The sequence below is a fragment of the Thunnus thynnus genome, chromosome 4, assembly GCF_963924715.1.
Source record: "Thunnus thynnus chromosome 4, fThuThy2.1, whole genome shotgun sequence".
NCBI classification, from domain to species: Eukaryota; Metazoa; Chordata; class Actinopteri; order Scombriformes; family Scombridae; genus Thunnus; species Thunnus thynnus.
This window is the reverse complement of record NC_089520.1, coordinates 25,856,294-25,881,192: the sequence shown is the minus strand read 5'-3', so window position 1 is coordinate 25,881,192 and position 24,899 is coordinate 25,856,294. Positions and strand designations below refer to the sequence as shown.

General features: G+C 40.4%; 1 protein-coding gene across 8 annotated transcripts in view; it reads left to right on the top strand.

Annotated features, from left to right (window-relative positions):
* The window catches only part of cita (citron rho-interacting serine/threonine kinase a), a 40,315-nt gene extending 15,769 nt beyond the window's left edge, over positions 1 to 24,546 (top strand). Inside the window, exons 12-49 of one of the 8 annotated variants that reach the window (XM_067587926.1) lie at positions 151 to 294; positions 463 to 582; positions 2,239 to 2,409; positions 3,469 to 3,522; positions 3,626 to 3,679; positions 3,980 to 4,120; positions 4,279 to 4,404; positions 4,885 to 4,980; positions 5,281 to 5,397; positions 6,100 to 6,209; positions 6,722 to 6,896; positions 8,027 to 8,224; positions 8,537 to 8,590; positions 9,346 to 9,543; positions 9,834 to 10,027; positions 10,142 to 10,277; positions 10,475 to 10,579; positions 10,791 to 10,931; positions 11,156 to 11,263; positions 11,403 to 11,595; positions 12,094 to 12,249; positions 13,450 to 13,587; positions 14,251 to 14,431; positions 14,531 to 14,622; positions 14,788 to 14,892; positions 15,083 to 15,252; positions 15,612 to 15,656; positions 17,486 to 17,566; positions 17,686 to 17,821; positions 18,023 to 18,162; positions 18,326 to 18,418; positions 18,554 to 18,662; positions 18,836 to 18,964; positions 19,204 to 19,284; positions 19,375 to 19,453; positions 19,575 to 19,757; positions 21,344 to 21,731; positions 22,442 to 24,546. In XM_067587926.1, coding sequence (XP_067444027.1) covers positions 151 to 294; positions 463 to 582; positions 2,239 to 2,409; positions 3,469 to 3,522; positions 3,626 to 3,679; positions 3,980 to 4,120; positions 4,279 to 4,404; positions 4,885 to 4,980; positions 5,281 to 5,397; positions 6,100 to 6,209; positions 6,722 to 6,896; positions 8,027 to 8,224; positions 8,537 to 8,590; positions 9,346 to 9,543; positions 9,834 to 10,027; positions 10,142 to 10,277; positions 10,475 to 10,579; positions 10,791 to 10,931; positions 11,156 to 11,263; positions 11,403 to 11,595; positions 12,094 to 12,249; positions 13,450 to 13,587; positions 14,251 to 14,431; positions 14,531 to 14,622; positions 14,788 to 14,892; positions 15,083 to 15,252; positions 15,612 to 15,656; positions 17,486 to 17,566; positions 17,686 to 17,821; positions 18,023 to 18,162; positions 18,326 to 18,418; positions 18,554 to 18,662; positions 18,836 to 18,964; positions 19,204 to 19,284; positions 19,375 to 19,453; positions 19,575 to 19,757; positions 21,344 to 21,731; positions 22,442 to 22,465 — 4,965 coding nt within the window. In that variant the 3' untranslated portion in view covers positions 22,466 to 24,546. Of the gene's footprint in view, positions 1 to 150; positions 295 to 462; positions 583 to 2,238; positions 2,410 to 3,468; positions 3,523 to 3,625; positions 3,680 to 3,979; positions 4,121 to 4,275; positions 4,405 to 4,884; positions 4,981 to 5,280; positions 5,398 to 6,099; positions 6,210 to 6,721; positions 6,897 to 8,026; positions 8,225 to 8,536; positions 8,591 to 9,345; positions 9,544 to 9,833; positions 10,028 to 10,141; positions 10,278 to 10,474; positions 10,580 to 10,790; positions 10,932 to 11,155; positions 11,279 to 11,402; positions 11,596 to 12,093; positions 12,250 to 13,449; positions 13,588 to 14,250; positions 14,432 to 14,530; positions 14,623 to 14,787; positions 14,893 to 15,082; positions 15,253 to 15,611; positions 15,657 to 17,485; positions 17,567 to 17,685; positions 17,822 to 18,022; positions 18,163 to 18,325; positions 18,419 to 18,553; positions 18,663 to 18,835; positions 18,965 to 19,203; positions 19,285 to 19,374; positions 19,454 to 19,574; positions 19,758 to 20,930; positions 21,063 to 21,343; positions 21,732 to 22,441 lie in introns of those variants that run through there. The other 7 variants (XM_067587924.1, XM_067587925.1, XM_067587923.1 and 4 more) reach the window with 7 other exon arrangements.
* The last annotated feature ends 353 nt before the right edge of the window (positions 24,547 to 24,899 follow it).

Sequence of the window (24,899 nt, the reverse complement as noted above, 5' to 3'; positions counted from 1 at the left end):
AGGGTCAAATGTACAACACAATTATGCATTATCAGTAAAGTTGCATTGAAACGGGCAATATGGGATTTCCTTCACTGAGATCCTCTTCCTGCTCAAGACTCATACATGGCATTGAATAACAGATGTTGCTGTTTTCTCTGGTGTATTAAGATGGAGCAGGAGATCTCCAGGTTCCAGCGTAAAATGACTGACCTGGAGTCAGTGCTCCACCAGAAGGATGTGGAGCTTAAAGCCTCCGAGACTCAAAGGAGCATCCTGGAGCAAGACCTCGCCACCTACATTACTGAGTGCAGTGTGAGTTTTTCAACCAACTGTGTCCGTGTTTGTAAAATGTGTAGAAATAAAATCTCTTAAACAAGTTTGTTTTTTCTTACAGGGTGTACTTTTGTGTCGTGTCAAAAATCAGTATCGATTTTGGCCAGCAGCAGCCTTGATTTGTGTGTATGTGTACTGGGTTTGCAGAGCCTAAAGCGAAGCTTGGAGGAGGCACGTGTGGAGGTCTCTAGAGAGGATGACAAGGCCATGCAGCTGCTGCATGACATCCGTGAACAGAGCAACAAGCTGCAGGAAATTAAAGAGCAAGTATGTAAATCTTCTCATTCAAATGATCCTCTGTCTCCTCCCTCTCATCGTGATAATGATGTGGTATATTTGCAGATTTTTTTATGAACACTCAAAGAAAATTGTAATAAGAGATGTGTAGTGAAAGGGGGAAAAAATGCCTCCATACTGCAAAGCTATCGTCTTATGCGAGGAGACGCTGCTACTTTCCAGTTTCTTCTTTATAGTAAGTAAGTAAAACTTATTAGCACATTAGCAGCATTAGCCATGGAATTATACTCCTTCTCAGCAGGTCTCTGTTACACTGGCAGGGCTTCCCCTCTGAGGACTCCCTTGTCCTCAGTACTCATAAAGGTCGTCCCTGCAGATGGCATCCCTGCAAGGTACCAAAGTGGAGACTTTGATCATTAGTCAAGACACTTGCCCACCCTCCTCCCAGGGGAATGATGCGCAGTATTTATAATTTTCCACATTTTCACATTTATGATTGGAAGTACAACTTAAAATTGAACTAGGAAATATTTTACATAAAAATACACTCATAGACTTAAATGAATTCTTTGCTGACAACACATGTCATCCTTTGTAATTAAGACTCAAATACTTTTCTCCTTGTAACCCACTGCAGTGCTGTTTCTCTTTGGTCATTGATAGAAAATCTTGGTGCACAGGAAGTGACAAATCAAACAATGAGCTGTTTACCAACACCAGTGTAACATGGTTGTGTTGGCAAAGATTTTCGCAGACTCAAGCAGTTATTTTTACTTTCACTTGGAGCCTCTGTAGTGCAAAGTTGCCAACTACAGCTTTAAAGTGGTAATCCTTGAGTTCTGTGTTATCTCTGATTTTGACACTTTTGGCGATAGATGGTCATTGCTGCAGTGCACTGCAGTTTCTATAGATCACTGCACAATGAAACAGTGTCAGCAGATCTGTGAACTGTATATCTTTGTCTGTGTAGCATTGGCAGCAATTGCTGCCCATGATAATGGCTTAGTTCCTCTGCTCAGGCTGTTCCAAACAAGTGCTTGCTGCTGTTGCTGTTGTATCTATCAAATTGATTTTTCCCAGGAAAATCCAGAAAAGGGAAGACCTTTTAGAAAGAAAAATGCACAAAGCATTTACCTCCACCTTATTAAAAGTCTGCATTTGTTGAAACATTGTTTTCTTAAGTAATTTTGCAACACCATGTGGCAAAATGAACATTTCAAGAGTTGGACAATCTTGTTTTGTTCTAGCCTTTCTGAAAAATGTTTTCAAATCTAAGCAGTTTTACTATACTGAGCAGGAAAAAACATTCTCAAAATAAATATAAACAGATAAATGATTAAAATATTTAAGATGAAAACAGTGACTCATCTTCGGCTTGTACAAAATGAGTGTGATCACAGGCTTCCCTGAAGTCAGGTTTCAATGTCTAAATCATAGAGATGTCACAATGCGTTTGGTTCAGTACACAATGCCGAGGTCAGTGATGATGAGTAGGCTATTACAGTATTGAATTATTTTTTTATTATTATTACATTGTTTAGTAAAAATAAGATCTAACAGGTGTGAAGTAAAATGTCTGTCCAGTGTCAAAAGAAACTTGAGCTCTCTTGTTAATGAACAGAACAGTTTTGGAGGGCAGTGTATTTTCCATATTGATAAACCACTGTGTGCTGTCTGTGTCTTTAGGAATACCATGCCCAGCTGGAAGAAATGCAGGTAACCATCAGGCAGCTGGAGGAGGACCTGTCAGCTGCCCGACGCCGCAGCGACCTCTACGAATCTGAACTTAGAGACTCCAGACAAACAAGTGAGGATCTCAAAAGGAAAGCTGTGGAGTACCAGCAGAGAATCCAGAAGGTATGCTAACCATGTAAAGTCCACGTAAAGTCTCAGGCTGATGATTCACTTCCTGTCCTGGAAGCAGAGTACTACTTGTGCTAGTTCATAAATAGAGGACTAATGAAATGTGGCAGGGTTTTGAGTGCCAGTGACCAAAGTTTCCAAACACTACTTAAAACTTTATGCAACAAAACTATCAGACTGTACTGTATGCTAAGAACAGTAGTAACTCAAAACAGCAAGAACCATATGTTGATAAAATGATGATGTATCGTATATGAAACTATAGATTTATCCTATATGAAAATATTATAAGCCAAAACTGCACATGGGAAAACTATATATGAAGTTGTGTCTAAAGAAATTTGATGCCATCAACACAGTATTATTGAATATAATGCTGTCTGCATCTCAGACAGTAATATCATATGTAGTGTGACAGAATAATGGATTTCAATGCCAAATATTTTTGTAAAAGACATTACATCTGAGCTACACGACTATTGTAATTGTTGGTACCTCAAAGCGACAATTATGTCATATTCATTTTCATCGTCAAAATTACACACCTGTCTGTATTTGTAACTCATCAAAAGCATTCATTCAGAGATTCTCAGCATTCAAACATAATAGTCCAAGTAAAAGCTGAAGGCTTTTGAGAACAATGCCGTTTGATGTAGTTTTGTACATGAATGAAGTGTGACTCAAGTGCGAGTGGCATGCACAATAGAGCAAGCTGTCAGTTACATTTGAAGAGCTTAATAATTGCGTGGGTATGGGCCCTTAAGACCTCGGTTGAGATGTTTGTGTCAAATGGTTCAGAAGCTCCCCGAATGCCTCCTTTTTGGAGGGTGTTCTCAAAAAAACACTTGAATGTGAGGAGACTCCAGAGCAAACCCAGGGTGATTACACATGGCCTGGAAGCTCTTGGGGATCCTGCAGGAAGAACTAGAAGAAGATTATGAGGACATTTTTTTCCTGGGTTGCTGTTCTTGCCCTTTTGCCATTACAATCACTAGAAAGTGGGTGGAATGTACTTTATTAATCAGTCTTTACTATATGCTGTCTGTTCTTCAGGCCAAAGAGCAGGGCAAAGCAGAGGTGGAGGAGCTTCTCTCCAAACTTGAGAAGGTAAAGAAAGAATCAGGCTGTTCTTCCCTTTTCAGATCGCTCTACATTGCTGGAGCTATGGTTATGCTAAAGTTATGTGACTGTGCTTTCTTTCTTTGTTAAGACTAATTCTGAGCAGCAGGTGAAAATCCAAGAGCTCCAGGACAAACTGTCCAAGGTAAATTCATTCATGACTTAGCTACTGTCATCATGTGATTAAATATATTTATTTTTTATAAGTATTTAATTTTTGACAAAATAATTTGTACCTCAACCTTTTTGATTTGTCATCTAAAAAAAGCAGATCAAGATAAGTATATACGGCATTTAGCAGTTTTATTCTGCAGTGTGCTGTAATTCCCTATTTATTCCCTAGAGTAGCTTTGTTCAATATCTCAGTGGGTAGGAATTGCTTGAGCATATCAGCAAGTGTGTCCTGGGATCCACTTAGAGCCTTTGACCTTCTGACCTCCCCCAGGCAGTGAAAGCGAGCACAGAAGCCACTGAGCTGCTGCAGAATGTCCGGCAGGCCAAAGAGCGACTGGAGCGAGATCTGGAGCGCCTGCGAGGCAAAACCGACTCTAGTGATACACTCAAACGGCGCCTGAGAGAGACAGAGGTACCAGACTAAACACTCAATGCTAAATCATGCAAATTTGTTGAATACTACAAGTTAGTTTGTTACATAATGTTTCTATAATTACACCTCCCCCAACACAAGTTAGTTTTTTTTTTTATGTGGTTAGCTTTATGTTATCTTTTTTGCTGTGTAAGCAGGAGGGCAGGAAGACACTGGAGAACCAGGTAAAGAGGCTGGAGATGGTTGAGCGGCGGGAGAATAAGCTGAAAGATGACATTCAGACCAAATCCCAGCAGATCCAGCAGATGGCTGAAAAGATCCTGGTGAGAGAGCTACAGATAAGGCTTGCTAATACTCTACAACCCCCCACCCCTAATTTCACCCCCTGCCCACCTATCCTATTCACCCAGTCCTTTCCCAGTTATCCTCATCCCTCGTTATCTTAGAGCCCAAACATGCACACTGCACACACTTCTCTTTAAAGGGCTCCTTGCTAGCTCAGTCCTCACAAATGGCAACTAGTCAACTAGTGACAGTACATACATAGACTTTAACAGACACATATTTTAACCAGTGTCAGCATGAACAGGCACCGCTACAGCCATCTTGTGGATTTTCAGCTTTTCAATGCAAGTTTTTTTATCTTTTTTGTGTATGTATTTGGTATTTCAGTAGATTTATTAGAATAGCTGGTACACAAATTAAATTATATTTATTTACATCCATGTGAGCAATTTGTAGTGTATTTTGTATTTGTGGTATTGTGTTAAATGTCTCCAGTTCAATTCAACTTGTTTTCCCAGGAATTGGAGGACAATCTGAGGGATGCCCAGTCGACAGCTCAGAGGATGGAAACCCAACTGGTTCAAAAGGAGAGGCTTTATGAGGACAAGATCAAGGTGAGCCAGCTAATATTTTTCAGGCTGCTGACATTTTTCATATACTGTATAAATTGTATATTTTACTGCAGTAATTCCTTGTCAGTCTTGCCATTTATAATCAGTGTTGTGGTGGATGTAAGTCAGAGCTGTCACACTAATTATTGCTTCCACACCAGGTTGTACATTTCTAGCGATGCCTTGGTATGATTTTTTAATGATTGCCTTAGCACAGAGCAGATTACAGACTTGTAGCTAAATTTGGATTTTTGTCAAATCAACATTGACTAGTCTAATAATTACTGATTCTGACTGATCAAGGTTCTGGAGGCCCAGATGAAGGTAGACCTGGCTGACAAGGAGAGCCTCGAGGCTAGAAGAGCTCAGCAGGAGGAGGAGTCGAGAGAAAACTGCAAACTTATCAGTGAACAGAAAGCGGTAAGAAAACACCACCGACCTTTTCAAATTATATCTACTGTGGCATTTGCAAGTAAATTCAATACCGAAGTGCCCATACAGCTTAATTTAAACCAGCTAAAATGTAAAGTTCATTTCATCTTGTTTTATTAAATTATACAGAAACATTAGAAACAGCAGCAGTGTATGTAAGTACCTGATTTTTAGTTTTGATTTATTTCCTGTATGATGTTATGCAAGTCTAATGCACTTGTGTAAGCCTAAGTGGATGAAAGTTGTTTGTGAATATATGATTGAGTCATTTTCCTGTCTCTGTTGTGAGACTTTGACAACTAGATTTCATCTATGTTTTTAATTTATTTCTTTCCACAGCAATTTATTACAGTGGTTTGAATGTATTGGTTTGAATGAAGTTGGAAGAGAGATTAAATTGAAGTATACATCATGTTGCACTGTAAAGCCTGGGCTCAAGTCCTAATCTGGTTAATGTGGTAGAATTGAGGCAGTTAAGAAGCTTTTAGAGCCAGTCATCTGACATTGACAGTAGAAGATTCAGGCAACACCTTAATGGACTCTAATAGGATTTTAGTTGAGTGAAACATTCTGTTTCCTATAAAAATTGTGATGCTGAAATATGTGTGCGCCATGAATATATCTTTGCATTTGAGTCTGTTTTTTGGGGTGTGATTTCCACCATGTTGTTGTGTCTCTCTTTTCCTGTAGACCATTAATGCCATGGATTCCAAGATGAAGAACCTGGAGCAACGCATCGCTGAGCTATCAGAGGCTAACAAGCTGGCCACTAATAGCAGCATCTACACCCAGAAGAATATGTGAGTTAACTAGACCTTCTGCCCACATTGTGCTTTCATGAGTGCCCCTTCCCACACTGACTCTGTCTCCTCGAGTCTCCAATCGCTTCATTAGTGTGCACTTACATGACTGTGCACCATGACTGATCTGTCTCCCCTGTGTTTAAACTATGTATCATCTCTTAGGTTAAATACAGAAAATGCTTCAAATGCTTCAACTAATCTTAAAATAGAAATGTACTTGTTTAAGGAATTTTATTGTACCTTTGTCAGTATAATGTAAATGTCACCAAATGAATTAAATTTTTTGTTTATTTAGATAAAATTAGCTACAGTATATCACACTACATTAGCAGAAAGGTGACTTTTTGTCTCACATCACACTGATTCAATTGTTTATCTGCTAATAATAAATTGGATTTCACTTACACTTATAATCTAAATGTTGATATGCAACAGGACAGAACCATTATGAAAGCTTTCTGCTCTTGAACACACAATATAATAGACATTTGTGTGTATATTTTTGTCAGGAAAGCCCAGGAGGAGATGATCTCAGAGCTTCGACAGCAAAAGTTCTATTTGGAGTCGCAGGCAGGCAAGCTAGAGGCCCAAAATGCCAAACTGGAGGAGCACCTGGAGAAGATGAGTCAGCAGGAGCAGACCAAGAGGACTCGTCTACTGGAGCTGGAGAGCAGGCTACGGGAGGTGAGGCTACAGAAAGCAGAGGCACAGTACAAAATCTGTTAGCTCAAGATTAAGTAATTCACTTTAACAAGCACACAGTATAGCCTTATATCATTACTATCCACAAAAGAGATTAAGGCAGCTGATCAGCTAGCGAGCTCAGATCCTTTTCAGATAAACAGCTAATTACATACTGTAGGTCTGTAATGGCACCTCTGCAAATGTGTAGTTGTATTTGTACAAATTTTTCCATATCTACTGATCCAGTGGAGCTGTCAATAGCTGAGAATATGTTTAACCAAATGAAAATAAAGCAGGACATTGTTGGTCCGTTAATAGTTGTTGGCAAACATGCGCCCTGAAAAAGCGTCTCTGGGCAAGATACTAATTGTCTATCAACGCTGGGTTGCTGTTCTGCGGGCTTACGATCACTCTGACCTCCCTGTGGAAGCTGAATAATTGCAAATGTGATTCAATATTAAAGTTAATTAAGGAAAAGGAAGAATCAGTTAGTTCAGATGTTAGTCACTATTGACACTTAAAAATCTTTGATAATACATTTCTTTAAAGTTAGGAGAACACTATTTCTCCTCCCCTTAAATGCACCATGAAATCCATTAGCTGCATCCAAAGCAAACCTACTCTATAAAAGTTTTGACATAATTGAGGACCACAATGACCCCTCCTGAGCTCTCAGCTCCTGTTGTGCTGTCTGCCGGTGTTACTGATGGACAACCTGCTGACTGGATGTCATATCTCTACCTCCACACACTCTTTCCCACTGAGATGTGATAACATAGATTGGCACTAATTGCTGGCCTCTGTGCGCCCTCACATATAAACACACACACTGTCCTCTCACACACACAAATATGTATTTTCAGATGAGATCTGCAGTTCTATCTCTGTATTAATCAGAAAAACTTGTTTAACCAATTATAAGACTTGCCAAACCTATCTTTTTTTTTTTTTAACTATACAGTTTTAGGTTTCTTTGTGCTGTGCAATTTTCAATTTTATAAATGTTTTTGCATCTGCATTACTACATCTGCAGGTTAGACTCATGACTCATATGCAATTACGATGACTTTCAGGTCTTAATTACACTGCAACATACACAAATGTTTACCCCAGTCCCGTCTCTGTTGTAGATGGGCCTAGAACATGAAGAAGAGAAGCTGGAGATCAAGAGACAGGTGTCGGAATTGACCCTCTCCCTTCAGGAGCGCGAATCCCAGATTAGCAGCCTGCAGGCTGCGCGTCTCGCCCTGGAGAGCCAGCTGCAGCAAGCTAAGACTGAGCTGGAGGAGACCACTGCTGAGGCTGAGGAGGAGATCACCGCCCTCAGGGTAAGAAAACTGAGTACAATTATAGTCACACACAGAAATATAGGTGCACGTACATTCAGCACAAGTATGTGTTATGCAGGAAGTTAGAAATATGGGTCATTTACATTTTACAATACCAAGTGATGCAAAACATGAGCAACATAAACCAAACCACTCATATTCTACTCATCTTAAGCAAAACAAGCACATATTCATGTTTGCAACAGATAAATCTATTCTAAATAACACTGTCACCAATACATCTTTCCTCACTTTGGAATGTAAGACTATGGGTTGGTTGGATTTTAAGACATTTCTTCTTCTTTCTCACAGAATCACAGAGACGAAATTCAACGCAAGTTTGATGCCCTAAGAGACAGCTGCTCAGTAAGTGCTGCCTCAGCCTTTGGACAATTTTTATGGGTTTTTTAAAAGACCTTTGACCTTTTGTCAAGGAAACACCACTTTCTTTCATAGGGTATGTTCAGAGTTTGCCTAAATCCTTGAGTTATGGGCCTCGTTTCCCAAGAGCACCTTAAGGCAAGATGATCTTAGCCCATAGACTTATAATGGGACTAAGATCATCTTAGCTTTAAGATGCTTTTGGGAAACGGGGCCCTGGTTTGTTCCTTCATTTATTTGGTAAAGAGTGTCACTGCCACTTGAAAATCCTTTATATATATTGATAGTACAGCCCATCCATGATAACACAGGACCACAACTATGTCACATCTGCTGTTTCTTTAGTTCTGCTGCCTTTCAGTGCATAGATTGAATCTACATAGGTGATCCCCTCCTATTAAAGTGTTTTTTATAATGGAAAAAGCTACAGTTACTAACAGTTTTAAACATACACATTTACTGCACATAAATGGATAACATGGATAACACAGATGGTTTATTAATACAACGTGTTCAACAAATCTTATTTTATATTTGACTCTCTTAATGAAACAGCCTTTCCCTAAATCCTACATGCCAAACATATGTCTCTTACTACTAGGATTGTAAAGCTGTAAACTATCAGTAACCCAGCTGTGCTATTACTTGAACAATTCTTTCCCTTTGGCTCTTCTGACAGAACCTAAACTGTTCATTTCCATTAGCAAGGCTAACAACTCTATCTGTTTGTGTTGCCTCAGGTGATCACTGACCTGGAGGAGCAACTTACTCAGCTGAGTCAGGAGAATGCTGAGTTGAACCGTCAGAACTTCTACCTGTCCAAACAACTTGATGAAGCATCAGATGAGAGGGAGGACCAGCTGCAGCTCAGCCAGGAGGTGGACCGGCTGAGAAGGGAGGTAGCAGACCGCGAGATGCACCTTAACAACCAGAAACAGGTAAGGCTGACACACACACACACACACACAAGTTGTTGAGAGTGTTTGAACATAATTAGTTGCTTATCTCACATAGATTTTCTGGACAGTTAAAAGCATCCAATGTTTTTCAGGTAGGAAGACTGTAGCAGCTCCTCATAAATATTTGACCTCTGTTCAGAAAAGATACATAATATTCATAATACTGAGACAGTGTGCTGTCAATGAAAATGTAAGACAACAATCACATGTTTTTGCCAAAAACTGTGAAAGATGTTCTCTTCAGTCTGTTCTTTCGTTTATCTTCCCAGAACATTGAGACACTGAAGACCACATGCAGCATGCTGGAGGAGCAGGTGGTGGAGCTGGAGTCCCTAAATGATGAGTTGCTGGAGAAAGAAAGGCAGTGGGAGGCTTGGAGAGGTGCCCTGGAGGATGAAAAAAGCCAAGCCGAGAGACGCACCAGAGACCTGCAGAGACTTCTGGACAATGAGAAGCAAAACAGGTAATGTTCAAATGCACATACACTGTGATTGTATATGAGAACAACAGCTCTATGTTATTCTATATATATTAAAATGTATTGCTTTTGTAAGACTTGTTACGGTGCTGTTCACAGGCTGCGTGCGGACCAGCGTAGCAGTGAGTCTCGTCAGGCAGTAGAACTGGCGGTCAAAGAGCACAAGGCTGAGATTCTGGCTTTGCAGCAGGCCTTGAAGGAGCAGAGACTGAAGGCTGAAAGTCTGTCTGATACTGTGAGTCACCTGTTTTTGAGTCTTGCCTCTGATCTAACTTGAACCTCTTCTTCAGTCCCTTTAAGTGAAACATCTGGCCTCGCCACAGTCAACACATATTTGTTTTGGTTCTGAAAGAGAAAATCCATACTGTGTTTGTGGCTGTGGAATTCACCTTTTGCTGTGACAATTTAACATGCACTCATATGTTCTCACAGCTCAATGATCTGGAGAAAAAGCACGCCATGCTGGAGATGAACGCCCGCAGCTTGCAGCAGAAACTGGAGACTGAGAGAGAGCTGAAACAGAGGCTGATGGAGGAGGTAGAAAGTGAAATGTGACCACGTTATCCTGTATTCATAAATAGACTATTAGACTATTTTTAGACAACTGTTTAAAGAAACGTACTTCGACTAAAAACAAGCCACTGTTTGGAGCACATCTTCTCTCAAATGAGTTAATTAAATGCTCATGTTTATGAAATGTGGCTGATTTTATATCACATTCCCTTATTTGAATGTCTGTCTTCTGCAGCAAGGGAAGCTGCAGCAGCAGATGGACCTCCAGAAGAGCCACATTTTCCGTCTTACTCAGGGCCTCCAGGATGCCCTCGACCAAACTGACATGCTCAAGACTGAGAGGACCGATCTGGAGTACCAGCTGGAGAATATACAGGTGCTCAATGCAATACCTTTACAATTTTCTGAAATGCTATAGCCTCTTGGGAGAAACAAAGTCATAGTTAGATATTAGAATATTGCAACTGATGTTGGCACACGTGGGTATCTCAGGGAGACCTAGAGGATAAAAGAGTCCTATATCATGTTTTTAAAGGGAATTCTTTTACATGTTGTCTCTAAGGTATTTCCTTTTCTGAGATTCTGTTTTTCTTTCTGCAGGCTGTATACTCCCATGAGAAGGTGAAGATGGAGGGGACTATCTCCCAACAGACCAAACTCATTGACTTCCTCCAGGCCAAAATGGACCAGCCCACTAAGAAAAAGAAGGTCTGTAAGCCAACTGTAAGCCATATTCAATTAATAATCAGCTTCAATTTAAAGATTTACATGTACTGTGTAATATTATTTACGTTAACTATCCATCTTTATAAATGAAATCCCTGCGGTTCTCTCTCTCTCTGAGCAGGGTATATTTGGGCGGCGTCGGGAGGATGTAGGCACCACGACTAATGGGGCGCTGGTTCCCCAGGCCCAGCCAGCAGTTCCCATGCAGTACAGTGACATGAAACTTGCTTTGGAGAAGGAGCGTTCAAGGTGTGCCGAGCTGGAAGAGGCTCTTCAGAAGATGAGGATAGAGCTGCGATCCCTCAGAGAGGAGGGTAGGTCCTACTAGTGTTAGGCAGCACAGGTAATGCACCAAATTTGGGACAGTCTTATATTATGGCATTTGTTTACAGCAGGATTTCTGGCGTGGCTTGTTCCTGTATAGCCAACATTGCAATCCTCTGATGCTCTTAAAGAAGAGGGGGCAAACGGTTCACTTAAATCAGTCCTATAATAAATACTACAAATCTATGAAACTGAGCTTTTAATTGTTGATACTGAGTCAGAAGTATTTATTCAACCCTTGTGGTCTACCATCTGAGATGAGAAATGACAAACTAAGTCTGATCAGGAAAAACTGCAATGTGCCTCTACCCCTAGCTGTTCGCCGACAGTTACCATGGCAGCATCTTGCTCCATTACCTACAGTTGCCAGGTCCTATGAGATTCATTTCAACCTCTATTCGTTTTATGGTAATGGTTCCAATTATTTGCAGCTTTATAACCACCACTGATCTAATATTAGGTTGTTTTATTTGTCTCTGACAATACAGCAGCTCATTTCAAAGCCCAGGATCATGTGGCTCCTTCTACACCGGCTCAGGCCCGCCATCAAATCCTAATGTCAGCCATCGTCAAATCCCCAGAGCATCAACCTAACCCCAGCAGCCTGCTTAACCCCTCAACTCGCTGCAAGGAGACACCTGAAGGTGAGTCTCACACACACACTGGCTAATAGACAAGCACACAGGTAACCTCAATACTGACCCCAGGTCATCAGCCTGAATTTGAACCTTGGATTTCCTGTTTTGAAACTGCACAGCTGCCCCCAGAGGAGCATTCACCCTTATGCTATCAGTGTCAACACAAATGGACTCCCTGTTCGCTTATTTTGTTTTTGTGGTGTTTTTATGTGCTTGTTTTTTCTATGGCCTGTCTCACAAAGCAGGATTATGAAGTTAAATAATGTTGGATAACTATGTTCAGTACTTGTTAAACCTGGAACTCGCTCCAAACCAACCATGGAAGATGAAGTAAAAAGCACCGTTTCAGGTTTTAGTCACTGTGCATTTATCCAGCTAACATCGTAATCCTGCCTGGGCCTGTCTCACAAAGTAAGAATAGTGGATTAGCCAGGTTACATTGGTTTTAATCCGGGCTTTCCAGTATCACAAAGCTAAATTACATTTTTCACCATGGAAAATGAACCTTTGCTGCATAGCTCATAGCTGCAAAGCAAGTTCAAAGGATCATATCAAAATCAAAAACTTGCTTTGTGATTTAGAACCCTGACTGTCTGTGTTTTTTGCTTTCACCTAGCTATTGTTAGACTGCTTTCTCCTTTCTGTCTCTTTCCTCTTGCTCCTTGCAGAAAAGAGGAGGGTCACCTTTGAAAGTAAGTTAGCAGTCACCCACGCGTTTGTCATATCTTGTGTCTTCTCACATGCATGTGCTCTTCTACATGCATGTTGTACTGTGTGCACATATACTGCACATTGTCATGTTGTCAAGCTAACAGTAACTTGACCAAAGGGTCAAGCTGAACATAATGTTCTTCCTTCTTTTTTTCAGCATCATTCCTGGAGTCATGATTTAGATAGCATATGGAAGAATAGGCAGTTTTTCACCCTGAAACATTTAAATGCATCCCATGCTCATTGGCATGCGCAATCTGATTCTGATATGATACTATTATAGGATACTTAAACATTGATATGCCTCATACTTGCAATTAAAAATAATTCGCTCATTATTTGAATTGCCCCATGTTGCTTGAGAAAACTGAATCTCATGGAACTGCTGCTGATTTCTGAAATAATCAAGCCTGTAACAAAACAAGATGGTGTTATATTTCCCTTCTTTCAGTAACTCTTATCCCTGTCCACTTCATTTCCCTGTTAAAATTGCAGAGTTTGGTCGTCGTGTGAAGGAGAGAATGCACCACAACATCCCTCATCGTTTCACTGTGGGCCTCAACATGAGGGCTGCCAAGTGTGCCGTCTGCCTGGACACTGTGCATTTTGGACGACAGGCTGCCACTTGTCTAGGTCTGTATGCTGCACTGTTGCCAGTCATACACTGTACTCTATGTGAAGATATTTCAGAGGAGAAATTATTGGTCAGCATTAACAAAATACTAATAATAAAAATAGTTCTTGTAGCAGGGCCACCACATTAGTCTCCCTCACATAGTGGAAATTGGTTTGTCTTGTTTTGGCTATCACTGGAACTCCTACTGTTATGAGTCCTGGAAAAATAAAATATGCAATCAATTTTGATACATTCCCAAAGCAATAGTGTGGAGGCAGTGTAAAAACAATCCTGGTAATATAGATATGAAAATATTATCATACAATAAACCCTAACCAAAATAATTTTGGCACAGCATATATTTTGTCTTTAAACACTATTAACACGTCTGTGATGTCACAGAGGTGTGTTGCCAGTTGGGCTACCACTCTTATAACATGAGTAGTGAGTAATGAGTAACATGAGTTCTTTTGTCTCTTTCTCTCCGTCAACAAAAATTTGTTTTTCATGACATGCTGCTGTGTTCAGATTAAAGTGTGGTTTAGGAGGTTCTTTATCTTGCCACTGTTGGTTATTATAAATACAACAGCAATAAAAAGAATAACAGCTATTCGCATAAGAAAGCTTTATTTAACCCAAATCTACATTTTTTTGGTACCCCACTCTTTGTCTTATTGTAGAGTGCCACACCCTGTGTCATCCCAAATGCTCACCATGTCTTCCGGCCACCTGCGGCCTGCCAGCTGAGTATGCCACTCACTTTTCAGAGGCTCTGTGCCGAGAGAAGGCAAACTCTCCTGCACTGCAGGTCAAAGAGGCCAGTGGGCATGTTCGCTTGGAGGGATGGATGAAGCAGCCTAGGTAACTGATTCAGTCCTTTACTGTCACAGTTACCATCTACAATATGTTGTATACACAACATTTGAACTACTGTGTGTATTGGTGTGTTTGCTCACACAGAAATGGTAAGCGTGGCCAGCAGGGCTGGGAGAGGAAGTATGTTGTGTTAGATGGAACCAAAGTATCCATCTATGATACTGAGCCCAGAGAAGGTCAGTGCTTAATTTTTTTTAATGACTGTATTTTTATTGGTATTAGAAACAGAAAGTTGCTGATCTATTCCTAAATGAGAGTTTGTCATCATTTAACTCTTTGTGTTACCATGAAGATCAAAATGGCAGTATCCAATGAAAAATATGTGATGTTTTTCTTTGTAGACTGTATTAGGGCTGAGGAGGAGTTTGAGCTCTGTCTGCCTGATGGAGAGGTGACTGTTCATGGAGCTGTTGGAGCCTCTGAGCTCATCAACACTGCAAAGTCAGGTACCAGATCAATACCACCTAATCCTGCTACACTCGACCTATTGAAGGATTTTAAGTTTGTCTTCCTCTCCACAAATTTCAAATTGAATCCATCTATCCCATCTATACTTTTAATCCCAAAATACAACAAAATGTTGACAGTTATGTTAACAAGATAGCCAACCGAGTGTGTGTTTGTGTGTGTACACAGACATCCCATATGTGCTGAAGCTGGAGTCACATCCCCACACCACCTGTTGGCCAGGCCAGTCCCTCTACTTCATGGCTCCCAGCTTCCCTGACAAGCAGCGCTGGGTGGCTGTACTGGAGTCTGTGGTGGCTGGTAGCCGTGGATCTAAAGACAAAGTGGATGCTGATGCTGTAAGTGTTCTGCCTGATTGGGTACACAATTTGAATTTTCTGTAGCATATCTGAGGTGTAACAGCAAGTCCAACATCTCCTTTATACAGGCCAAACTTGATTTTAGGCCCATTTCAAATAGTAACTTAAACCAAGGGTGGTGTTTATTGTTTGGTGTGAAAATTAGGTAAAATATACTGAATGCCTCCATTAAACATCAGCCAGTGCCTTCACTTCTTTTTCTCCCCCTCCCTCTTCTTTCTCTCTCTGCATGTTCTCAACATCCACGTCTTCTATTTGTGTTGCCATCGTCTTTGTTGATGTGATTATACTGTGCGTGTGTACCTCCATTCAACCCGGTTGTGTGGATCATATTATAGGCAGGTGGTTCTAAAAGACAGAAGAACCTATCCCCTCTGGTTCAGGTACAGTAAGTAGCTGCACGAATGCTTGGGCTTCAGTCAACCGACCGGCTGAGCATGCAGTAGCTGTACACATCTGCGCATACAACACTGATGCTGCTCAGTGCAGGTCTACACAGATCCAGGCTGAGTTACTGAAAGTGATTAATGGAAGTAACCCTGCCCTTTGAAAAAAGCAGTTACACTGAGTGGTCAAACACACACATCAAGTATATCATACACTCATAAGATTACATAGTGCATGGATGTGAATAGGCACTGCTGTGCACCTTTGGCCTGGTGTCATATGCTATGTCATGCATGCCTCTGCAAAAGTCATGCGCTGCTTTAGCCCCTTTCACTGAAACACAGACACACACGTACACACTCCGAGCAACTTGATCTTAACTAATAGTCTGTAGGCTTCTGCTCTTGGTGTTTTGTGTGTTTATTGCTGTGTTAGAGGCAGTGTAATATACTTTATGACCCTTGGAAGCATCATTCAAGTTCTCTAAACTGTGTCAGCCTTTCCAAAAAGTGTACACCTACCTTTTTAATTGTATTTCTTTTTCAAATATGCGTTTAAAATTCATTATGAAACTTTTCGCCTTAAGGCAGAAAACATAACATGACCAAAAGAATGTGAACGCCCCAATTTAATTGGTGAACATCTCTTTCCAAATCCATGGTCTCCTGCTCCAACAGCCTCTTCTCTTCTGTGATTTACAAGATTTTGGAACCTGGCTGGCTGGGATTTGCTGCCATTCAGCCACAAAAGCATATAAGTGTAGTTGGCCACTGATATTTTACAATAAAGCTTTGCTTACAGTCTCCGTCCCAATTCTTCACAAAGGTGTTGGATGGGATTGAGATCAGAGCTCTGTGCAGCCCAGTCAAGTTCTGCCACACCAAACTCAGAAAACCATTTCTTAATGGATCTGGCTTAATGCACGTAGGATCATTTTAATGTTTAAACAGGAACAGGCCTTCACTACACTGTTGCCACAAAGTTGGAAGAACACTATTGTCTAAAATATCAATACATATTGTGAAATTAAGATTTATCTTAATTGGAACAAAGAGGCCTAGTCCAAATCATGAAAAACAGCCCCAGACCAAAACTACACAAATGGATGTGGATTGGACAGCATCCACTAAGCTTCGAACACTGACAGTAAGAGGGGGAAAAAACTTCTTTCTACTAGCTACTTGCTGTTATTGCTATGAAGTGGTTATTTCTGTGGTCATCCAGTGAACAGTTATACAGCTATAAACATAGTGACCGAATTGTTCCAAGTGCAGAAAGTTGGCGTTGGATACTTGGTCAAATTCTTAGTCTTGTTCACTTAACCAGTGATTATGTATTGTCTAATTCCAATCATGTTTATGTAAATTTTACACTGTGTCATATTTAGGGAACATTCTTATAAGGTTGTTTGTGTTAAGACAACATTAAATAAGTTTGCCTTATTTTGTTAACAACAAAAAATGTACAAAAAATTTTTGTACACAATTGTATTATTGCTTAGCAAAGTGAGGTCTGAAAATAAAAGTAGAATTTTGTTGTCAGGACTAAAATTTGAGTATTGCTGTGGCACTGTTGTGAAAAATACAAAATAATCCCTTACCTAACCTGGAGGAAAGATTGTAGTTGACCGAATGCGTCATCTTCAGCTCACGTGTAAAGTCAACTTATATTTAAGGATGGATCTACTGATTTGGAGTTGGGGAGGGCTCTCTGGCTGTCATCCTTGCTGGGTCAGCTTGTCTTGTCTCTGATCTTCTGATGATCTGCCTAACCCGCATCCTTCCCCTGCTCCATGTCTCTGTTTTCTTGCTTCTTGCCTTAACAGAAACTTCTGGGAAACTCTCTGCTGAAGTTGGAGGGTGATGACCGTTTGGACATCAACTGCACTCTGCCTCTCACTGACCAGGTACTATGATAAGAACATGTAGCATTAATACACAGAGAGAGGAACCAAATTAGGTCCTCTGATTGGTGCATATTCCACATGTTAAGCATGTTAATGATTTTCCTCGTCCTTTCCCTTAGATCGTGCTGGTCGGCTCTGAGGAGGGTTTGTATGCTCTAAATGTCATAAAGAACTCTTTGACCCACATCCCTGGCCTGACCTCAGTCTTCCAGATCCAGATCCTGAAGGAGCTTGATAAGCTGCTGATGATCACTGGTCAGTACATGACAGTAAATGGAGGCCATTATACTCAATTATAAGTCCATAATTTTAGTCTTCTTTTAATGCCAGCTAGAATTTTTTCAACACACTGATGCATTAGTTACCAGATCTTTTAACTTTGCATAAACATTGTGGGTGGTTCTCTGTATACATTACTTTAAACACGCACATGTGTGTGTTTGATGCGTCTTCCAGGAGAGGAGAGGGCCTTGTGTTTGGTGGAGATCAAGAAGGTGAAACAGTCATTGTCACAGTCCCATCTCCCAGCTCAACCTGACCTCACCCCCTTCATCTTTGAGACAGTCAAGGGATGCCACCTCTTCTCCTCTGGAAAGGTTGATTGGATTGTTCTTACTTACACAGAGCCAAATCATTCTAGTTAGACTGTTATTTAGTGAGAGTTAATGAGCTGAACATCACAGTAATGGCATAGCAATGTATTGTCTGATTGCAGATGTGTACTGCTGTACTGATTGCAAAGTTGTTTCTTCTTTACAGATTGATAATGGGACCTGTATCTGTGCTGCTATGCCCAACAAGATTACAATTCTGCGACTTAATGAAAGCCTCAACAAGTTCTGCATCAGAAAGGTGAGTGGACCTTAAAGATGGATGGATGATAGATGATGTCATGAAGGAAAGTATGTGTTTAGTAGCAAAGTGTTTAGTGCAGGGAGGAATGGCATTGAAAAAATGTCGCTGTTCAACTTCTGTTTGTATTTGCAGGAGATTGAGACATCAGAACCCTGCAGCTGTATTCACTTCACCGGCTACAGTATCATTATTGGCACCAATAAGTTCTATGAGATTGAGATGAAGCAGTATGTGCTGGAAGGTAGGTTGTGATTTATCAGTTGGTGGCATTATAAAATTTTGTATTGATATTTTAAAAATCATTACTTGTCAACCACATGGTGTTCTAAGCAAGTTGCCACAGGTTGTGTCGCTGTGAGGCTTCAACTTTCACACCTGGACAAGCTGAATAACTGATCTGAGTTCTTTCTACAGAGTTCCTGGATAAAAACGACGTGACGCTAGCTTCAGCTGTGTTTGCTGCGTCCTCCCACAGCTTCCCCATCTCCATTATCCAGGTTACCACGGCTCCACAGAAGGATGAATACCTGCTCTGTTTCCATGGTTAGATGTTTTTCTGTCTGATGTGTGGGCACATATGTACAGTACATTGTGTATGCAGTTGAGCATGTGTTTTTGTTATTCAAATCAATATTTGCTTTGCTCTCAAAAATCGCCTTTGTTTACATGCATTATCCATCTAGTTATAATAGAAGACTGTTGTTTGTTTGTTTTTTTGCTTCATAGTGTCATTAACTAGAAATATGCAGGTTTGTGTGATAACTGAAATGTTTTTCTTGCAGAGTTCGGTGTCTTTGTGGACGCATACGGCCGCAGGAGTAGAACTGATGATATCAAATGGAGCCGTCTGCCTCTCTCATTTGGTTAGTGTAAATCTTCAATGTGATTTTCAAAAAAAAATTCTTTAATGGTCAGTATATGAAATTATGTTAAATGGGTTTTTGACATTTCAGCCTACAGAGAGCCCTACCTGTTTGTGACCTACTTCAACTCTCTGGATGTTATTGAGATTCAGGGACACGCTGCTCTGGGGTAAGATTGCCCTGTGCTCCTTCTGTCTGCACCTGTGCATCAGATTGTGCTCAAACTTGTTTTTTCCTGGTTAACATCATGATCAACATATTGTTTGAAAGATGTTCCTCTCTCTTTCCAGACCCCACTCATACGCACACCTGGATATCCCAAACCCACGCTACCTTGGCCCAGCCATCTCCTCTGGGGCCATCTACTTGGCCTCGTCATACCAGAACAAACTGCGGGTCATTTGCTGCAAGGGCAACCTGATCCAGAGCCAAGAGGGCGGCGGAGACCTGCAGCGTAACGGCTCTGGACGCAGGTGAGGACACACGCAGACTGTTTGTTAACACTGTTCGAGCTCACATTACCAAGCTCAAATTCTTTTGTGTTACAGTTGATAAAATAATCTCTATTTCTGTCATTGTTTGGTAGTATTTCTAATCCACCACCAGATTTCACCTTGCCTTTTGCTGTTTTTAAACTCACAGCACATTTTGAGCTGTCTCACACTTCTTTTTTGTAAATCTAACTCCATACATATAATACCCTTGACTTCTATTCACTATTCTTGATAATGGCACTGTGTAAGGGGACCAACCGATTTGGGGGGGGGGGTAAACTAAATGCTCATATAAATTCAGAAACAAGTCTTTGAATAGATCAATTAATAGAATGCGCAAAGAAACTGAAACTATAATCCATAAATATGTCTCTTCCAAATTATTTTATCTTTCACCATCACCTTAGTGTTTTTACTTTAGCAGGATTTTTCTGAGGTGTGGCCCAGGTAATTTACTTTAAGTGTGGAAATTAAAGTGGTGACTCGTCTACAGTATATTGGAGCATCTAGTTTAATTCTTAATTCCCTATTAAAGAAGGTAAAATCTTCTCATCTGATAAATAGACATAAATCCGACATCCAAAGAGAAAAACAGGGAATGAGGTTAATTAATAATTGGAGTTAACTGAACTTTGTACTAGAAGCTGTGACATTGATTGACCAATCAGGAATCTGGAACAACCCAGAATAGTTTGATTGGCACCTGTATAATTTGCAAATCGATAAATAAAATGCAGAGTGCCTTTATTTGTCTATAGAAGGGAAATAGATCGGACAAACACTATCTGCACTTGACACAAATCAATGTCAATGTCAAATTAATTCCTCTGAGGAAGAATATAAATCCTGTGGATGAAATGTAAATCCTCTGACAAAAGTAAAAGATAAGACAAAGACATGAAATTATTTATTTCTCAATTTACTTGAGCATTTTTCGTTCACTTATTTTTGGTGAGGTCTGGTCCTACTGTGCAGAGACTATAGAGTAGGAGATTTCCAAGCACACTTCCTTATCCCTCGTACACTGGTGTTGTTGAAGGGTCAGTGGGACTATCTGGCACTGTGGGGCTCAGGTTGGCATCTACAGATGGTGATGGTAAGATTGGTGGTGATGGTAAAAGAGGAGTAACGCCTACATTTTGTTTTTTGCAGGAGGAAGAGTTCATTTTTTATCTGTAACAAATCCTAAGATAGTATGTGTTTTTAATTGAAATTACTTTTTAAAATGCCTCCTGTCAAATGTAGAGGGGAAATTGTTGAATAAAGATTGACTTCCTCCTTGTATGTCGTGAGACTGGTCTGTTACGATTTGATGCTCACTAATAACGGAGCTTTTCTTGCTCACTGTGCTAATTTTCTCAGTTATAAAACCAAATGGAGTAGTAGTAGTTGTCTCTTCTAATTATGAATTGCAATTTGCTTCAGCTTATTAAATGAGCTTGATTGAGAGTCCATCATCCACACCACAGCAGTTGACCGATCTGAGTCCCACAGCGCCTAGCAAAGTCCTCTTCCTTTGACCAATGCTCCCTGCCAGTCTTCATGCTCGGTCTCCTCCCTAACAGTCCTAACAAGCGTGGGCCTCCTTCCTACAATGAGCACATCTCTAAAAGGTTGGCAGCCAACCCTCATGCCCACGGAGATCCCGGCACACCTCACCGCTACCGAGAGGCACGCACAGAGTTTCGGCGTGACAAGTCCCCCAGCCGTCCACTGGAGAGGGAGAAGTCTCCAGGCAGGATGCTAGAGAGTCGGATCGGGGGGTCTCCTGGCAGGGCCATGGCTGACCCCCGGTTAGAGCGCTCCCCGGGCAGGGCCATGGCAGACCCTCGCATGGACCGCTCCCCTGGCCGGATGATGGACGTACGTAGGGAGAGGTCCCCCGGACGTTTTGAAGAGCGCCAAAGGCTTCATACCGGCTCTGGACGCACACCCATAAACCCTGTTAACAAGGTAAGTCACTCACTTTTGTTGATTCTGAGAATTTGTTAAAGGAGTAGTTTGACATATTGGTTAGTGGGCTCATTCACTTTCTAGCCAAGAGTTAGATAAGAAGATAGATACCACTCTCATATCTGTCTGTTAAATATAAAGCTGGTGTCAGGAGACGGTTAGCTTAGCTTAGCATATAAAAACCAGAAACAGGGAGACACCAAAGTGTAAAAACAGCAAGTTGTGGTTTTACACAGGGGGTTTTGTGCCGGACTATGTCTTGGCTGGAAGTGACTTATGGTTTCTTGTCTACCTCGCAGTGACAACAAGACTGCAGGAAGTCAGACATAAGCCCTGTAAAACTACAAATTGTGTTGTTTTTTTTTTTTTTATAAAAAACGAGATTTAACATAATGAGTAATGCGCTTTAGAGGTGCTGGTAGGTGATTTTTTTACCTTTGGAAAGAGCCAGGCTAGCTGTTACCCCTTGTTTCAAGTCTTTATGCTAAGCTAAGGTAACTGTCTAATGGCAGTAGCTTCATATTAATGCACTGACAAGAGAGTGATATCAATCTTCTGAAAGCAAATAAATGTATTTCCCAAAATGTCAAACTATTCCTTTATATAGTTTACTTAAGTCATATTCTTGTATATTTCTAATTATTATAACAACTGTTTTCTTTTGCCTTTATGTATTAAACTGGCTGTATTTTCTTGACTTTACTCTACAGGTATGGGACCAATCATCTGTTTGAGAGACAGCAGAGCCACATACCTGGCATGAACAGAGAAATATATCTTTGGAAAGGGAAATGAGGGAGCAAGAGAACCAGTGAGAATGTCACCAACTCATGATGAAACACTGCCACACATCTGTTTTGCCTGACATCTAAGCAGACAAACCCACAGAGGAAAACAACTGTAGCCGCCAGAGGAGAGAGAGAACGAGAGAAATAAATAGATGTCATTAGAATCAGGTTATTTTTCTCCATGAACTGACCCGAGTCAATAAAGGTCAACAAAATGCCATATTAACAACTTTTTGAGCAGGGTTTTTTGCAATGTATTTGAGTAGCTGTTCTGTATTTGATTCCCAAAAAAATAGGATACAAGTTCTAAACTTCAGACCTGACTCGGTGGGTTTTGCTAGCTTCAGTTTATTCCAGACAGTAGTGATTACGATAGATAAGCACAGCCGTAGCAACTTTATCCCACAAGTCAATGCCTAAATATTTACAAAATCAGTCACTAGTGAAAATGGCAGTTCACTCAAAGTAGTTATCCTATAAATACTGGCTCCTTTCCACGCTCTGCTCTGTCCACAGTAGCTCCAGAACAGGGCAGGAGTACTGTACATCTCATAGCATTTCTGGCTCCAGCCCTGCGCTGACATGTCAGCACACAATCATTATCAGCTAATTACAATCATTCTGCTAATCTCAGTCTTCTGTTGAGACTTTGTAACAGTGACAGGCTGGAGCACAAACACATTCAAAATTTAAATAAATAATGCCTCCTTGCCCTGTAAAACCACAAACCAGATGATTGTCCATCCTCGGATAGGTTGACACTAAAACTGCACTACCCACAATCCCCAGCAGCAATGGAGCAGGACCTTTCTAATCCTTCAGAACGCTATTTGACTGTAAATAGACAAGACATAATTTTATATATATTGAGAAGGAATTTCAAGGCTGGATAAGCCATGTCTATTTTTGTTAAAGAAAAAAAAGTGATTAGCTACTTGTCCTCTTGAATGTCCAATAAGTATTCTTTTAATATGTCCAAATGTCCTCTATCAAGTGAGTGATTGTATCTGGATCCAACTTGTGTATGCACTTCCATCTGTCAAAGGCAAACCTCAGTCCTGAATTATATGAGAGGAGGGGGAAAAAAAAGATCATGTTTGAAGCTTACAACATAGTACTTGAGCATTTCTTTTTGTACAATGTCCCTTATATTGTATATAACCCAAACTGTTCAAGGTGAAGATGAAAATAATCTTTGTCTTTTTTTTTTCCTGATTCGTAAATGGCATGGATATGTATATCTGAAATGAAACGGAGTGTTGTCTTCTGCTTCTGCCTCATTTGGGTTATATTTTTATTCCATAATTTAACAATGAAGCACGTAAATAACATCTCCTTCCTTTTTAATTATTCATATTTGCACAGTAAATTCACATGATTATGATGACTAAATCTCTACTTTTTATTCTTTTAGAAAGCCACTCTTGGCAATTTAAACATTCAGTCCAACACTGAAATACATCCAAATGTATTTTTGGCTCTTATTGTCAAGGTGTTTACACTTGGACAAATCTTATTTTACTTCTGTATATCATAATTTGATCTCTGGAAAAGGGAATATTATTGTGTTTTTTAGTTATGTTTAGAATATGCACAGATTAGATGCTGTACTTTAACTTGCCCAGTGTGTCAGTTAACTATAGGGCGCTCAATAGGAAGATATTTCTTTAACTTTCTGAAGCTATGATTGGTTCGTTTTAGACATAAAATCTTCCTGAATGTATTTAAGCCAAGATGATAGAACTGATTCATTGGTCACAAACGTTCAACAAAGCACCCCAATGCTACAGATTGCACAAGTTTTCTACTGCTCTCTATAGAACTCGATACAAAAAAGGGTTAGCCATCCTGTTTTGTTTTATTTTTATATTCTTTTTAATTTGTATTTCTTTTCACATGATCTTGAATCATAATGCTGTAACGCTAGATATGATATTGATGTCTGCTAACAAATGTTTTATTAGCGTTCCCTGTAGAGATTTTGTCACAGAATATTAAATATTATAACCATTGTCTTTCACTTCTAACTTGCCTCCCTTATGTTATGCCTTTTTTCCTTACTATCTTGTGCTTTCTAATCACCACTCACATTTGAGACTGCCAGTGAAGTGACCATTTGTCCATGTCCATTGTGTTAGAGGAGGTTAGTCTATTTATAGGTGTATATCCCAGCGCTTAGCCTGTGCAACAAAGGCCTGTCATTCCAGTCACAGTAGCTGCAGCGGCTGCTCGGATCAGAAACCGAGGAGCTGAAGGAGACAAGTTTTCAACAATAGCGACTGCCCCGTAGGCTAACAATAACTTAGCTAATTCTGACCTCCTCGTCCGCACCATGCTGTGAGATGACACCAGTGACATATGCTGTTAGGTCATCAACGGC